At 41.7% G+C, this 17,081-nt stretch overlaps 1 protein-coding gene across 2 annotated transcripts in view; it reads left to right on the top strand.

Annotated features, from left to right (window-relative positions):
• The window catches only part of LOC132590812 (long-chain-fatty-acid--CoA ligase 1-like), a 47,633-nt gene that overhangs the window by 25,651 nt on the left and 4,901 nt on the right, over positions 1-17,081 (top strand). The window contains exons 6-15 of one of the 2 annotated variants that reach the window (XM_060263735.1): positions 2,758-2,857; positions 3,305-3,483; positions 6,024-6,056; positions 6,185-6,236; positions 6,766-6,839; positions 9,303-9,380; positions 12,377-12,511; positions 12,709-12,843; positions 15,248-15,343; positions 16,047-16,119. In XM_060263735.1, the coding sequence (XP_060119718.1) occupies positions 2,758-2,857; positions 3,305-3,483; positions 6,024-6,056; positions 6,185-6,236; positions 6,766-6,839; positions 9,303-9,380; positions 12,377-12,511; positions 12,709-12,843; positions 15,248-15,343; positions 16,047-16,119 (955 nt within the window). Of the gene's footprint in view, positions 1-2,757; positions 2,858-3,304; positions 3,484-6,023; positions 6,057-6,184; positions 6,237-6,765; positions 6,840-9,172; positions 9,251-9,302; positions 9,381-12,376; positions 12,512-12,708; positions 12,844-15,247; positions 15,344-16,046; positions 16,120-17,081 lie in introns of both variants that reach the window. The other variant, XM_060263736.1, reaches the window with a different exon arrangement.

Below are 17,081 nucleotides of genomic sequence, written 5' to 3'. Positions count from 1 at the left end.
TTCTAAAATGTGTTTGTTGTGAAGATCTGTGTGGATAGCCTTCCCATTGGACTACAGTACAGGAGATAGCGTTAGACATGCCTAAGGTGGTAATGCAGTTTCCAGTGGCAGTATGATGCCAAGATTCCCTCTGCCTACTAGTGGTAGTACCATGCCCTACATATAGCATTGGAAACTTTGGTTACTTATATATCCAGGGGAAGTCAAAGCAGTTTCGGCAGCAGCTCCTTCCGTCGTGTCTAGTCCCACCCATAATTCTATCCATGCTAACAATCGAGGAATTAAGTCCCAGGAGTCAAGATACGGCAGATTGCTTCCACTCTCCTTCTTTTCTCTTGGTGCAAAATATCCTAATATGCTACATCTACTTAAAATATTGCCCTGACCTGGATAATCCAGGCTAGCCAGATTTTGTCAGACCTCAGAAGCGAAGCAGAATCAGCCCTGGTCAGTATTTGGGTTGCTGCTCAGAGGCAGGCAATGGGCAAACCACCCCTGGACATGGTTTGAAAACCTTATGAGGGGTCGCCATAAAGTCAGCTGTGACTTGACGGCACTCTCCACCATCCCCATTTAGAATACTGAACCTAAGTGGTTCTTAATGGGTCCATCTGCACAAAGAACAATTTTTAATGGAAGTATTCTTCCTTGCCGATCCTGTTTTCACATATGCAAAACTCAGCAAGTGGCCTTGTTAAAGGCTGACTCTTTCCTGGTAACAGGAGCCAATCAGGCATAGCTCATTTGATGGAGATCTGCTGCTGACTATAAAATGGCCCTTACAACCATCTGAAATGTTGTATGAATTGGCCCATAGCTTGCTTTGCACCTGTGCATGTATTTGGCTGTTGTGTAGTTTTATAGCAGCAGCAAAGTGCAGTCTTCCCACTTGTCTTGTTATCTTGGCAGAGGTGGAACATGTGACCGTTTTGTACTCTGATGGATGAAGATTCTGGTTATTCTTTCGCAATAATATCTCTGACACAGCACTCTAAGCCATTGGCTGCTTACTAGTGCTCTGTCCAAAGTGCTGCCTTTACATATTGCAGTTTAATCTGTGTCCACTGATCCTTTCTTCATCCCCCAGTCTCTTCCTACTGGGATTGTCTCTTGTAGATGACAGTGCTGTCTGTTCCCATTTTCTCACTACTGTCTGATAGGGAATAAGCTGTTGTAGTCAGTATGAGCCCTGACCTGGACTGCCCAGGCTAACCCAGTCTCATCATATCTCGGAAGCAAAGCAGGGAGGCTCGGCTCCTGTTAGTGCTTGAATGAGAGAACATAGAGAGGAAGCCCAGGGTCACTATGCAGAGTCAGGCAATGGCAAGCCACCTCTGAATGTCTCATGGCTTGAAAACCCTACAGCGTGGCCACCACTTGGCTGCAACTTCATGGCACTTTCCACCACTGCCGCCAGTCAGGAAGAAGCTGTGCCGCATTCTACTGGCAGCAACCAATTTCCACTGGCAAGAAGACTGGAGAGTGCCTGTCATGCTTTGTTGCATACCTTTTGCTCTTGCAAATGATCGGGTGTCCATTCCAAGATTTGACAGTGGCCTTTGGATTGAGTTGTGGTGGTGCAGGCCATCAAGAGCACAACTTTTGACTGTACACTAGATGCCACATCCGCATTGCTCATTAGTTTAAACCCCAGGTTCATGTAGCTTAGGTTATCAGTGTGTTTTGCCTCAGATCCTGGTGTAAGTAGAAACGCTACTTCTTGAGTGGAATGCTAGAGCTTGCATTTGGCAGAGGGGTGTGTGCAAGCCAGCTGTGCAAGTTGCACGTAGCAATTGTGTAGCTGTTCACTGGCCAGAGATTTGTTTGGTTTACACACTGACAAATGAATGCACATACTTGTCAATTCCTAGTACACTTTCAGATATGCCCATGACTTATATGATTAAGTGTTGAATAAAATTCAAATACTCCAGTTTTATCCAGTTTCCCCGGTAGAACTAATCAGTTTATATTTCTCTCCTTGGTGATTGTTGTAACGAAATGACCCTTAAAGTAGCCAGACTTTGTGCTCAGGCATGTTTAATTAAACAGAAGGGCATGACCCAGTCTTAATATTTTAACCCATTATTGCATTTTATGTTTAGTGTGTTTAAGATGTGGAACCAATGTAAATGTTTGTTGATGACTTTGATTCTGAATTCTGATTTCGGATTGTAATAAACTTGATTTGAATAAAAATTCTGAGAAGATTGATTTGTGCCAGTGTTCTGTTTCGAGAGGTCTTCGGCATATGGAAGGAAACAAATAGAACCCCCCCCCCCCCAATTGTTAGATCAATGCCACAAAGCCCCATCTGGTTTCTGAATTTTTTTTTAAACTATCTGCTAAAATATTAAGCAATCTCCAAGCCTCTTAAAAGCAGCACTGGATACTGTGCCTCTCTGTAGTGTTTCCATAGCATGCATATTCATCTTACTTGAATAGAATATAAATTTGAGAAACTTAATGATGTCTTTGTGGATGCATGTTTGAAAGCAGTGGGTGTTTTTATAATGCTGAAAGTTAAGTCCACTGTTCATTTGCTGTGTAAAACATCAGGGATTTTCCCCTTTGCAGCTATTGGAGCTTCACTTAGTTCCCCTAATGGTAACGCTTTTGATTAAAGATATGCATCTATGCTTGAGGCTGGAATTTCTACATTTGAATCAATACTTAAATGTCAGACATCTCAGACAAGTTGGCTGCAGCATTCATGCTTGGCAAATAAGCACTATGTTAATGCTGCTTCTCTTGCAGTGGGTTATCATTGAACAAGGATGTTACACTTACTCCATGGTGGCTGTACCCCTCTACGACACACTGGGGACTGAAGCGATCACCTATATTGTAAACAAAGGTATGTTCTGGATGACTGAGTAGAAGAAATATCTGTATTCTTCTCATTACTCTATTTAGTGAAGAGCCTCTAGTTCAAAATTAACATCAGTAAATACGGCCAACTTTGCAACTGCAAGAATATTTACAGGACTCAGACTGCTCTTGCAGCAGAATACTGACAGAGGACTTGCTGACTATAGGAAAAGGATCCCAGGAATTCAGGTAGTCTCTACCTGGGTTAAGACAAATTGGGAGAAGTGGCATGAATTTGTTTCTTCTATGCTAGAATCTTAATATACTTTGGGCTTGGTCCCTTCCATGAAACAAACCTCTTGGAGTAAAATGGTAGGTTCCAGACTTGGCTTCCTAATCTTTGACACAGTAATAATTAGACCCAAATGACAAGATGCTTCTGGTTACATAGGTTTGATTGTTTTTCTCCCTCCCTTCTTTCTTTTCAAATTAGCTGACATAGCACTAGTTTTTTGTGACAAAGGTGAAAAGGCAAAACTTCTGCTGGATAGCACAGAGAAGGGTGACATGTCAGTCCTCAAAACCATTGTGATTATGGATGCCTTTGACAGTGATCTTGTGGCTCGTGGAAAGAAGTGTGGAGTGGATATCATTAGCATGAAAGACTTTGAGGTAAGCAAGGCCACTTCTGCGACTGCCTCCAGTTTGGGTTGTATAGCTTGAATGCCTTCATTGAGGCAAGAAAAAAAAGCAGAATCAAGTCTGTTACAAAATGCTGATCTTTGGCCAACAGAATGAAGGATAAAGGTTAGACTTTATTGTGCAAAAGACTGAATCTCCTGACCAGTTAACAAATTGCCATAGGCATTTCACAATACCTAGCGGACTCTAAACATTTGTCAAGATTAAAGATACACCAACTAGTACAGTTGGTTCAAAGGTTGCGTTAATTCTGAAATAACTCCCTTGAGATAAAGAGTTCAGATAAATCTGCATTGAAGTTCCACATTTGCATACCTTAGTTCTGCCACCTTTACGAATGCTTCTAATTAATAAGTTTGTTATTGTGAGCAAAAGGTAGCAAAGGCACATGGTATGGAAATGTGGTATTTTAGTGTATATAAGATACTGAGTTTTTTGTCATAAACTTCTGAGTTGGCATCCCAAAATCTTAACACCTGTACCACATGGTATGAAACAATACTTGCCTTCAAAATACCCAGCACTGATGCCTGTGTTTCCAGTTGAGGCTGAGTAGCAAACTATTTGCCAGGCTGTCTCAAGTGAATCTTGTTCCTGTAAAAATGTAAGATTATTTTGACAGCAGGGTGGATTCTACACTTAGGCTGTGGTCATGCTTGGGGTGGTCTCTCCATACCTGGGGGTTTTGACTAGACATGCCGCCCTAATCCTGCCACACAATCTGGTCGACCATTCAGACTACTGCTGTGTGGTCAGCATGTAGCAGGTAGCTGCTTTTTTTAAAAGTCTATTTTGTGCATGTGCATAACTGCTTATTTGCCAGGGGCGAATATGCATTAATGCACATACTGTTAACTGGAAAAAAGGCAGTCATGGGGCATAAGCTTCAGCCCTCCCAAATGGCTTGAGCTTGCAATAGAGAGATCAGACATCCAGAAATGTGCAGTGAGAACAATTCGTTCAGTAAATACTGGACTTTCTCTGGTGTTGGAAAAGTCAGGAGCGAGGCTGTGGGGGGCGGGAGTGACGACTGGGGAATGAGAAAGAGATGACGCTTTCTGGATGCGCATGTTAAATCCGGTAGGGAGAACAATGACATCGTATCAAACTGCTCATCTGATCACAGCCGTAATCTAACACTCCTCTGAGCAGTTATTTAACATATTTATATCTCACCTTTCTACTGGCTCAAGTTTGAATCCTTCCTCCAACTTAACTGGCTCTTCCTTTGGAGAAAGGCTACTGGGAGGATGGTTAGATCCTACCCCAGTATGGTTAGGTTCTCATATCTATCCCTGGATGAAAGAGGAGAACGTTCTCAATGAGACATAAGTAGGGTAGTTTAAGTTGTCTTGCTTCTGTCTTGTTCCCTAGCACTTTTAACAACTGCAGTAGCCAAAGCTGTTCATGACAGCTGGAGAAGTAGCTGCATGAAAGATTGATAGTGAATGCTGGCTCAGCATTAGAACTTTTTCCCTCTGGGAACACGGTTGACTTTTTAGGTCACTGTTTCTTCATCACAAAGCTGATTGGCTTTCTACCAGGTCCTAGGACAAAGGTTTACTCTTGAAAAATCTTTGTTCTGGTGCTCGGCTGTTTCCATCTTCTTGTTCAAAAGTGGCTATTGCTATAGCTGAGATGTTACGTTAAAGCAATGTCATGTATTTTTGTGATAAAAAGGGTAAAGGGAGAGATGTGTTCAAGCACCAGTTGTTTCCGACTCTGGGGTGACATCTCATCATGACATTTTCATGGCAGACTTTTTACAGGATCGTTTGCCATTGCTTTTCCCAGTCATCTAGACTTTACCCCCAGCAAGCTGGGTATTCATTTTACCAACCATGAGTTAACCTTGAGCCAGCTTCCACCGGGATTGAACTCAGATTGTGAGCACAGCTTGGACTGCAGTACTGCAGCTTACCATGGGGCTCTTTTGCAGACCCTCTTTTGCCATGTCTCATTAAGCATGCCAAACTAAAATGTAGGGCGGAGGTTTTTAAACACCACTGGAAGCATAAGGTTCTACTTCAGTTGATGAAGGCATCTTTCCATTTTCCTGATGTTGTAATTCTATGTAATTTATTTAGAAACTATGGTTGGGATGTGTGAGGAAGATTACATCCATTGCTTGTGATCAGACTTCATATAAGCTGTTGCTCAGGAAAAATATTAACAGTCCTTCGTTTGCCAAGTGAGGGGAAAGATCATAATGTGTGGACTTAATCTCCTGCCCTGTCCTAGCTTCATGATCTTGAAATTGGGGTATTAGGTTTGTAAAGGAGGTTGGGACTGACTGTACTGTAAGTTCTGTTTTTTAAGGCAGTAAAATTGAGTTTTCATGAATAAAGTGCTGTGGTTGAAGAGTTTTTCCAAGTAATTAGTTTGTTAGTCAAAAGCACTGCCACTCTGGAGGCACTTAACAAGTTGCTAATCATGGCAAAAGTGATGGTGTCTTCCTTTAGCTCTGACTGACTTGTTTCTCATGTGGCTTCTCTTTCCCCCTTTTTAAGGCATCGGGAAAATTCCACAGACACAAACCCGTAGTAAGTACTCAACAGATTGCCAAAATAAAATGAAAACTTGTAATGCATTAAAATGGTTTTGTCTTGCAAACTCTGCATGAATTACTTCCTTCTAAAAGCAAAATAGTAATCTGATCTCTTGTTCTTAGCTTCCCAAACCAGAAGATCTAGCCATAATCTGTTTCACCAGCGGAACCACAGGTAAGTTTGCCTTGAAATAAGTCTGTTCCCACGCTACAGATCTCTCTCCGTGAGAGTTTCTTCCAGAAACACATCACTTTCCCCAACCAGTCCTTATTATTATTATTATTATTTAAAAAAACTCCTTTCTGGCCTTAAACAGTAATCGTCAGTGTGATCATCTGCTCTTGGCTGACTCTGTAACATGTACTTAGAGATTTCTGTACTGCAGTGTTGTGTAGAAAAGATGCTGTTGAGACTGAAATAGCAGATCCTTTACCAAACTGCTTTGACCACAAGATCTGACAAGACTTCAGTTGTGTCTTGTGGAAAATGCAAATATGAGACATGTGGTAGAGAAGGGAGAATTCTGCATCTCTTGGAGTATCTGTTTCCTAGATGTCCCTTACATATGTTTTTTAAGAAATATGATGATACAGCATTATAAATACCATCATTATATACTATTAGAAATTCCCAGACTCCATTTGCATGCTCACTGTCTCTGCCTGAACTGTTGCCTGTCTGAACATCTCTTTTTTCCCTTTAGGGAACCCCAAGGGAGCTATGATCACTCACCGAAACATAGTGAGCAACATGTCTGCATTTGTGAAGGCTACAGAGGTAAACTTTGCTAATAAAAGATTTGAGAACATGTCTTGGAAAAGGATTCCCTCATGCTTCTTGTAGCATGGAACTTTTGAAAGTTGGCTCTTTGAGCCAGTCAAATGGAACTCTGGGTTCCATCTGCAGAGTATTTCAAAGACAGCACTCTGTGCTCCGATTGTGTTCAGCTTCAGAAAGTCTGCAGCAACTTTATTCACGTTAAGTTGTATTACTCTGGACTGCAATGCTATAAGGATTGTTCTTTCTGTGTATGTTAAATGCTTGATAGAATGGTGATTAAGTCTTCCCCACACTGGAGGATTATTTTGGTCAGAAAGTGAAACAGAAGTGCAGCTGACAAATGGAATATTATGTGGGTTGTGGCTGAACTTCTTAGGAGTGGCTGTCTTCCATTCAAATCCCTTAATGTGCAGTATTTGAAGGATTATTGAAAGTATGCAAGATAATAGAGGCCAGTATTACCCTGTAGTGTATAGAAGAGCCACTGCTGGATCTGATCAATGATCCCATCTAGTCTGATATCCTGTTCTACACAGAGCATAAAGACCAACACCTTCCCCTGATGTTGCCTCTGAGGACTTAATAGCCATTGTGAATGTGGTGACCCCAAGACTGGCTTCCCTGAGGTTACATGGAGTTCGTGGATGAGATGAAATTTGAATCAGAGACAACCTGATTTGCCGCTTACATACTTCAACTTCTCTACCAACTTCTCTTCTGGCAAGCTATGAGCTGGAGCCAACCAGCTTTTCTGTTAATGAAAAAGAATATGGGTCCCTTTTGATTACTCAAAAAGGCAGTGTTTGGGGGCTTGTGGCACCTGCATGGACAAAAGCCATACAGGACAGCGGAATTGAGGGAGACTGAAAAAGCTGTCTGGATCCAACTCTTTGCTCTTTGACTGGATGATTTTAATGTTCTGACTGATCTGGAGAACGGGGGAGCGAAATGTTAATTTGATTGATATTCAAGATGTCCAGCTGGATTTTGTCACTTTTGCACCCTTTTCTAATAGAGTTGAATTAAATGCAGGATCAATTACATGGCATTCATTGAAATAGTAGCCTGCTTTCTGCGGGGCATTTGTAAGGCTGCTAAACCATTCCTCGCCTGCAGGGATCTCTGCTGTGGTGTGCCTTGCTTTGCCCTCTGCTTATGGTCATAATTCAGTGTCGATGTTGGTAGATCTGTTAATATGATGAAGGCTTAATATGATGAAGGATCTTACTAAGGGCCAATGGGCTTGGATAGCTTTGTGTAAGCTTCACCCCTCTGTAATCTGAAATGCTAAATGGGACCATTATCCATCCAAAGGCAGGACTGACTGGTTTAAATAATTATTCTCCTCCTCCTCTGTCCATGATTTGGATGGGTACCATGTTCAGCTATAAAGGCTGTGCTGGATGCTTTCAAGCCAGTCTGCAATGGAGAAGATTGGAACCACCTCATATTTTTTTAAAAAATAAGAAGATGGGGGGGGGGGTGAGTGGCAGGTTTTTAGCCCAAGATCCTTCATTCTAAAGAATAAAGGCTTTTGTGGTGATTATCTGAGCTTAAAACTAATTATAGATATTTTATCAAATTTACACTTAGAGTTATAGATTCCTGGGATGCTATAGCACAGTCATGCTATGGCATTGTAACCATAACTCTGGCATTCTGTATGCAACTGCACTGGGGCAGTTGCATAGCTGAATCACTTAATACTGTTGTACAGATCTGCTACTTCAGTCTAGAGGGTTAAAGTATTGACTTCTGATTGAACAGCAACATTCAATTCAGCCTTGTGGCCTACTTGATGTTGCTATGGCCATAGCACTTCAGTACTATGTTAATCACATACCAGTACTGTGGGATATATGAATGACCAGCTTGACTAACTGGCCAGACCATCCTGACTAATTGTAAGGTGGTTCAGTCTTGCTGGTAGCTTTGAAGCCAGGGCAGACTTGGGCTCATGCCCACTACATAATTTGCAGCCTATCCAATGGCTTTGATTCTATATACTGCTACTTCTGTTTTTGTTTTCTATTTGGTTTAGGTGTTTTTGTTTTTTTGATTGGCATGAAAATTAATAATTGCCCCCCAAAAAACAATCTTAACAGCATCTTAACCAAATGAAATAATGTGCGTACAGATCTCCTTGGTTTCAAGGTCAAATGTGTAACCAAAATGATAACTCAACCTCAAATTCATTTTTAAAAGTTATTTAGTACTGAGAGCTATGGCAATCTGTTCTTGTCCTATACAAATCACAGTGATCTTCTGTTTTAATACTTAACCTAATGGGTTTCTCTTCTTCCTTGCTTTGCTGGTGCTTTCCCTCACAGAAAGCAGTTTTTCCTTCTCCAGAAGATACCTTAATCTCCTTCTTGCCCCTGGCTCATATGTTTGAGAGAGTGGTGGAGGTAGGCATTTGTGTCTTCTATGTTGTTGTTAAGAAACCTTGTCTCTTTGCAGAGTGGCTATGTAGTGACTCCCAGCGACACACACATTTCCTTTTTGCCTCTTGCCCATATGTTTGAAAGAATAGTCCAGGTAAGTTTGTTTTGGGCGGGGAACAATATTGGTCCACCTTCCTACCCACAGCAAGCAAGCAAGCCCCTCATCTGTAGTTCAAAGGCGACTGAAATATATGTTTAATGTTTTGGAAACTGGCTCACTTTCTTTCCTAATCTGATAGAAATTTCTGGAAAAGCTTCTCTAGTAGTGCTGATTATTCAGCTCTAAGAAAACACATGTTTTTACTGTGGAAAGTCATTTGGGTTCAAGAGAGTTCTTGTAAATTAAACACCAGTTTCTGCAAAGCTAAGAGGAGTCAGTTTGGCCTGTAGTACGGACTGCATATTAAGATGGGTTTCCTTCTACTTTTATGGAATGTCAGATTGGGCCCTAACAGCAAATTCAGCTGGGGCACTTTTTGTCTAAGTTGATGAGTTGCCTTTGAGAAACACTAGGAAGGAAATGGTAAGCTAAGCAAGTAAACTCTGACATGGAGTTTTTGATATCAGTCTATCCATTCAGCTGCCTCACTCTTCTGCTGTAGACAGCCACAAGCTAAAATCTGTAATTCATTCTGCTCATTCATATGGATGCTTTTTCCTAAAACTACTCAGGAGAAGATTGAGGCTCACAAAACAAAATGTCCTGCTAAACATACAGAAAGAAGGACCATGATCAGCCTGACAGCATAGTATCATAGAAGAGCACTGTGAGGACAGTGGTAACAAGAAAATACCATTTGCTGCTTGTTTGCTTTCAATGTGCCAGTTACAAAACTGGGAAAGAAGAATGTGCCTATGTAATTCTAGCTGTAAAAGGATTACCCTGCTGTTGCACCTCACCCTTTAAAACCACAAAAACAGCAGAGGAATGTTCTGTTTTGTTGTCATGATATCCCTGCTGTGCATTTGGTTTCAAATGTTAATAATGGAGAGATTTCACATCTGCAGTGCTGATCTCTCTTGCTGGTCCCTTACCTTGTCTCAGCACCATAGCTAATAAGACAAAGCACACCTATTGCAGTTAACAAACCTGTTCCTGTTATAGCCCTGACAGGAAAGAGAATGAATCCAGGTGTGGCTTCACAGCATTGCCCTCTGTTCTGGCTGACCACTTGTTGCCTTGCCCAGTATACCCGAGTGTTTTAGAATGTCTGAGGCCCTCCTTTTAGCAAATAAAATAAGGTGAGAAGAGGGCCGGGCAAAACTACCAGTCTCGTTAACTGTATTGCATGGTTCTCTATGCTTCTACTTGGTACTGGAGTCACAGCTTTTCATAAGGAGTTAGCCAATTATGTGCATGGAACACTGGTAAGTTAAAACAGTCAGTACCCCTTTCACTGTGTCACTATTAAAATAAGTTTCAAGTGTTCTTGATGAATATTCCCTGGTTTAAACGTGCTAATGAGAGATAGTAGGCTGTATATATTCCACTGTGCTCTTCACCCAGCTGTTCCTTGCCACTTCTCCCCCCTCCCCATGATATCGTTGGCCCACAAGCCTGAGAAAGCTTTGATATGGAGAGAGCAAATCTTGGCTTTGGACTTGGCTTGTAGGAAGGTAAGCAAAGCTCTGCACAGGAAAAAGAAATGCTTAGCAGTCAGGATTAGGGACTATGAAGCCTTAAGAAGTCTGTAAACTTGATGATTGAGCTCATATGCACATATCTTCACCAAGCCAGTATCTTTATTATCTGAAGATATGTGCATGCACACAAAAGCTTATTTCTCAGAATTAAACTATGTTGTTCTTAATGGTGCCACTGGAGTCAGACTTCATTTTGTTGCTTCAGACCAATGTGGCTACTGACCTGGATCTAGTTCCCTTTACTGAAGCATCTTTTGGAACCACTGGATTGTAACAGAGCCTTGTTAGCTTTATTAAAAAAAAACCCTCGTGAACAATTCTGTTTTATATAGTTTGTGGAATGCCCATAGAGTGGAAGCTTTCCTGACCTCCTCAGGTAGGCCATTCTGTAAGGAAGAGGCCACTTCAGAGAATGCATTTGTGTGGGCAGTTGCTGACCCTGCAGAAGGTCCTGCTCAGATAAGCAATGTTGTCATGGTGGCACAAAGGAGAAGGCAGTCCTGTGGCTAGGAGGTTCCAAGGCCATGCAGGGCTTTGTCTGTAGATGGCCATTGCCTTGAATTGAAACTTGTAACTGATGAGCAGCCACTGGAGTGACTGCAGAATGGGTGTAATATGGTGTGCTCTGCCTGTCTCCTAATAACTAAGCTGCAGAATTCTGCAGTAGCTGGAGTCTCCTAAGTTAACTTTTGAGGGGACACCTATGTAGAGTGCATGACACTAGTCTAATCTCAATGTTATTGTGGCACGGGGAAAAGTGGCCAGATCAGTGGAATCAAAGTAGAGGGCCATCTCCCAGGTTCAACTAAGTTGGGAAAAGAGCATTCTTTGCAACTGTGTTAACTTGCTGATCCAAAAGGAGTGCTGGGTCCAGTATAAGCCACAGGCTCTTAACCAAGCCAGCAAGGATCAGGTAAACAGGGTGGCTTATGTAGTTCTCCCTTCCTCACTTTTTACCCACACAGCAATTGTGTGTGTATATCAGATGTAAAAGTATGTGTGACTTGCACAAGCATCTGAAATGAGCTCTGATGCATGAAAGCTGTGTGTGGGGGGCGGGAATTGTTAGTCTTTAATATGCCATTCGACTTCTGTTTCATTTGACTGGTTTCCCTGTGAACTTTGTGGTCTAGTAAAAAAGCTCTCTACCACTTCATTTCTTGAAGGCCTCAGGCACATGGTGGAAGAGGCACTTACTAGGACTTGTAATACTGGTGGGTTGAAGGAAGTAATTATTGAAGTTGAATGTTTTTATTGGATCAGAGCACAAATGCACTGCTTTATTTAACAGACTATATACTGGCAAGTGCGTATGAAATTGCCATCCAGAGGAACTTGTGGTTTGATGGGTGATGCTGCTTAACACATGTATATAGAACTTTTCTCAAGATGGAGAAAAAAAATCAAGTTTGCTTGCCCTTAATCTTCTGTCACCTTGTTCTACAGTGTGTAATTCTCTGCCATGGAGCTCGGATAGGATTTTTCCAGGGAGACATCAGGCTACTTATGGATGACCTTAAAACTTTACAGCCTACAGTGTTTCCTGTTGTGCCAAGGCTTTTGAACAGAATGTTTGACAAAGTAAGTCCACAGAAGACTGAAGGACATCAGTGCTTTCTTCTGTACCTTCATGCAAGTTCAGAGAACATGTCCAGTTATGAACATTCACTCGACATGGCCATTGTCACTTGCTGCATCCCAGATGATTTGTTGATAAGCTTGTGACAAATCTCAGGCTGCTTTTCCTGCATATAATAATCATGGTTGTCTTTCCTTAGATTTTTGGACAAGCAAATACTTCACTTAAGCGGTGGATACTGGATTTCGCTTCCAAGAGGAAAGAAGCAGAACTTAGAAGTGGCATCATTAGAAATAATAGCCTGTGGGATAAAGTGATCTTCCGCAAAATACAGGTAACTACAAAAATGCATTTTCAAATGTACCAGAGCAGGGAAGTCATCAGCCCCCTCCATTCGCCCTGGGAAGTGATAGAGCCTCTGAAAGAAGCGGAAGCAGCTGTATCCCAAGTATACCCCTGTATTTCTTTAAAAAAATATTTCCAAATGCCTAGTTCAGCTTCTCTCACACTTCTGAACCATTTTGCTGCAACTGGCAGGGCAGGAATTGTATTTGTAGATGTTAACATTCATGTAAAAAAGCCTGCCTCATTGCATGTGGAAAACTAGTAGGAGAAAGGCTGGTTTTCCAGAAGCAGGAAATAATTGACATGGAGGGGGGGGGGGGACATTCAAATCCCACATCTGTCTAAAATAGTAATTCACCTTTATGGTCTTATTAATCCAACTTGTATTGACTTCATTAATCCAACTTGTATTTGGCTGTCAGAGTATGCATGTGAGGCCAGTGTTTCTCTGGTCTGGGACTTTAATGTAACAGCATAATTCAGTTTGATGTACCAAGAAGGCAGTTCCAGAGATGCTTCTCAATGTGGACATTTTTTTATAGTTTACTGTGTAAGCGAAATATTTAGAAATGCTTTTTGTTTGAAAGGACTCAAAGCCTCTCAGACTCTCCGTTGCCTGGCCAAGCACAACAGAATGAATCCAAAACCACTTGGAGTGCAGTTTTCATGTGGCCATCATGTAGAAGGAGCTTGAAATGCTTCCTTGTAGTGGCTGCTTCATTTGTGTGATGGGACAGCCCGTAAAGGAAGCCGCTACATATGCTGTTGGCTGGTACATAAGAGCAACAGCTGTTGAGTTGCATATGACAGCTGTAATGCATGAAATAGCCTTTAAGTCCACTGCAAAACGTATTCACTATACTGTACACTTTAGCTGATACAAGTACCAGGGTGCAGCGATTAGCGGTGGATTGGAGAGATCCAGGGACAAATTCCCACATAGCTGTTTATTTACTGGAGGATCTAGTGGGAGAGTTGCATGCTCTCTCAATTGAGCCTGTTTTACACTGCTGAATTCTAATGTTGTTGTTGTGAAGGAAGATAAACCACATATGCACCCTGAGTTCCTTGGAAGACAGGCTGGACAAAAATGTCCTTTTACTCCTGGGGATTACGGCAAGAATCTTTGTGTACCAAATATGAAACACAAGGATGAAACTTAATTCAGAGTTCAAATGCAAAGGCTTTACATAACAGCAGTATTAGTCTTCACACCTCATTATTAGAGGCATTTCAAAGAGAGTACTATGTCCTGAATGATTTCAGAGTGCATGTTTTTTAATAGGTGGATTACTTCTCTGCTGCAGGAGTTAGGCTTATCAGTTGAAGCTTGTTTACTAGTCCTTTTGCGGTTTTTTAAGAGTTCTTCTTTTAACTTAAAAATTTATCTGCTGCCCACTGTAACTTGAAGCACTGGATCTATATCCATTATATTCTTAATGGATGATTTTAATAAGGAAATATGATGCACCCTGTCAGGCTGCAGTGAAGGACCAGTTGTAATGTTAAGCTTATACATATAGTAGCAGCAAAAGAACCCTGTAATACCATGGGCAATCTCTCGGGGTCTTCTTGCATGAGGGAAGCAACGTCTCCTTTCAGATGGATGGCTCCAAACCTTTTCCTGCCAGTTTTCTCCCACTCTTTTTGCAAGAAGCTCAGAGCAATTTTTATCCATTTTATCCATGCAACACCTGTTAGGCTGAGAGGAGGCAATTGGCTCCAGGTCATCCAGTGAGTTTCCTGGCTGAGCATGTCTGCCTGCTCTCTACACTTTGCCCTTGCTAAACTGCTAGATTCCACTACGGTTTTCCTTCCTCTTCCTGACATGGGATTCCAAAGGAGGCCCATTTATGCATTGGTTTCCTAAAGTGCATGTTTATGCTCTTCACTGAGCACAGAACTCTTATTACATCTTGGGGCAGTTCTAGGAGAAGAAATTAGCATGATAGCCAGCAGTATTTTAATGGAACTGTCTGGGGCAATGATGCTCTGTATTGTTGGTGCTTGGGGGTGGGGGGTGGGCAAAGTGGAAGGGCTTCTAGACCCACTTGTAAACCTCCTCATGGCACTTGGGTTTTTTGAGGTTTTTTTTGCCACTGTGTGACACAGAGTGTTGGACTGGATGGGCCATTGGCCTGATCCAACAAGACCTCTCATGTTCAGTACATTTGCAAGGGATAGTCATTAATGGAATTCATTACTATGAGCTATGTGGCTACAGTCTGTGATTCCTAAACACACATACTTGGGAAGTGGGGAGATATATTTAAATCAGCCAGGCTTCATCTTGAGTTCTATTTGGAAGTGTATTCAAACCATTTTCTCCATGAGCTTTTCTTTGAAGCTGCTGTTAGAGTAGAGCTAATGTTGTGGATGTTTCTTTCTTTTAGGCAAACCTTGGAGGAAAAGTAAGATTAATGATTACAGGGGCAGCTCCTGTATCTGCAAATGTACTGACTTTCCTAAGAGCAGCTCTTGGTTGTCAGGTGAGATTGCATTAATGCTATATTATATTGCCTAACTTTAATTTTTGCCTTATAGGCATAGGATATGCAGAGGTCCTTTCTGCAAAGCAGTCCCTATGTGATCAGCGCCATCCGAAACAAGCTGTTATAGCTGTGCAAACCCATGACTAGTATGCTCTGTGCATTGCCACAGTGTTAGGTTGTGGATTAGATGCCAAATTTGATTATGTTGTGGGAATATAAAATTCAGCAGACCCTCTTAATTGGGGGAAGCGGATAGCAGCTGGCCTAGGGAAGCTATTAATCTGCTTCTGATCATTAACAAGATTATAAGGCATGTAATGGATGGCGGAAGACTTTATGCACAGAGGATTTGCAGGATAAAATGAATAAAGATCAAGAGTAGTTTTTATTCATCTGCACGTATGTGCACACAGGCAAACTTGTAGCTCATTTAGTCATAGAGCTCAAAGCCCTGTGGGTTCTTACGGTTCCCAGACAGTTTCCTCTCCAGGGACCTGCTTGGTTCAGCAAGGTTGCTGCCATGCATGCTTTCAAACCCTACTCTGGGCCTAGTCCTTATGCGTACAGGGGCTCTGTACATGGTGATCCTGTGGGGTCTCTTTAGTCCCATTTCTGAGTTGTAGAGACAACAGCATGCTATTCCATCAGGGCCCTGATCTTGTTAGAAGAACTCCAGTAACTTGTGTCTTCTGCTTAACAGTTCTACGAAGGCTATGGACAGACGGAATGCACTGCTGGGTGTTCTTTAACTGTGCCTGGTGACTGGACTGCTGGTAAGAATTCCCTTGAGTGGACATGAGCTGTTTTTAAGCTATAATAGTTCTAGGCTGGACACAGATGTTGCCTGACTTACTAAGTAAGAAGTAGATTCAGTTGGGTAGCCATGCTGGTCTGAAGCAATAGAACAAAGTTTGTGGCACTTTTAAGACAAACAGAGTTGTATATTATTGTTATTTATATTCCACCCATTCCCTCGTGGGGGCTCAGAGTGGAGTACATCAAATATATGATAATAAAAACAAACAATTAAAACAGCTAAAATCATAATAAAATCAGTTACAGCATCAAGCTCAGAAACTAATCAGCGCTTTACATGCCATGTATTATGAGTTTAATTCTGGGTATAAACATGCACACAAAAGCTTATACCCAGAATTAAACTTTGTTGGTCTTAAAGATGCCACGGGACTCAAAGTTGTTTTAAGTAGGAAGTAGTTCACAAATACCAGCATTTATAGCTTAATAGGATTGTTATATCTTGTAACTTGCCATTATAGTATACTTGCAATATGCAAGTTGATATGAGATGATAGGCTTCAGCTTGCCCACACACGTACTAGTCATTTTGAAAATAAGTTCCTGAAGAGATGGGTGGAAGGGGTTGGAGGAGGACTTTCCAGGCTATCAGAGCTTCCTTGTCTGGAGTCTACAGTCCTGAAGTTACGCTTCACCTTTTTGTAAACACATCTTTCTCCATCTAATCTAAACTTGAACCGAATTTGTAGTAAAATCTTCATCTTGTTGCTTGAAACTCTTGAGAAAGGCCTAGAGGCATCAGTATAGCAAATCTTTCAGCTAGGAGGACCACAGTGCGCCAGGAGCATGGTGGACTTGTTAGTTAGGAGGTGTTTGACTGTGCTTTTCCAGGGGCTGAAGCTATGGTAGTGGATTAATAGTTCTTCCATAGAGAAACACCAAGTAAATAAATAGGGCTTATGTTAGACATGAGATTGTA

The sequence above is a fragment of the Heteronotia binoei genome, unplaced genomic scaffold (genome assembly GCF_032191835.1).
Source record: "Heteronotia binoei isolate CCM8104 ecotype False Entrance Well unplaced genomic scaffold, APGP_CSIRO_Hbin_v1 ptg000811l, whole genome shotgun sequence".
Taxonomy (NCBI): Eukaryota; Metazoa; Chordata; class Lepidosauria; order Squamata; family Gekkonidae; genus Heteronotia; species Heteronotia binoei.
Note: the sequence above shows the minus strand (reverse complement) of the source record. Positions and strands in the feature narration are given on the sequence as shown.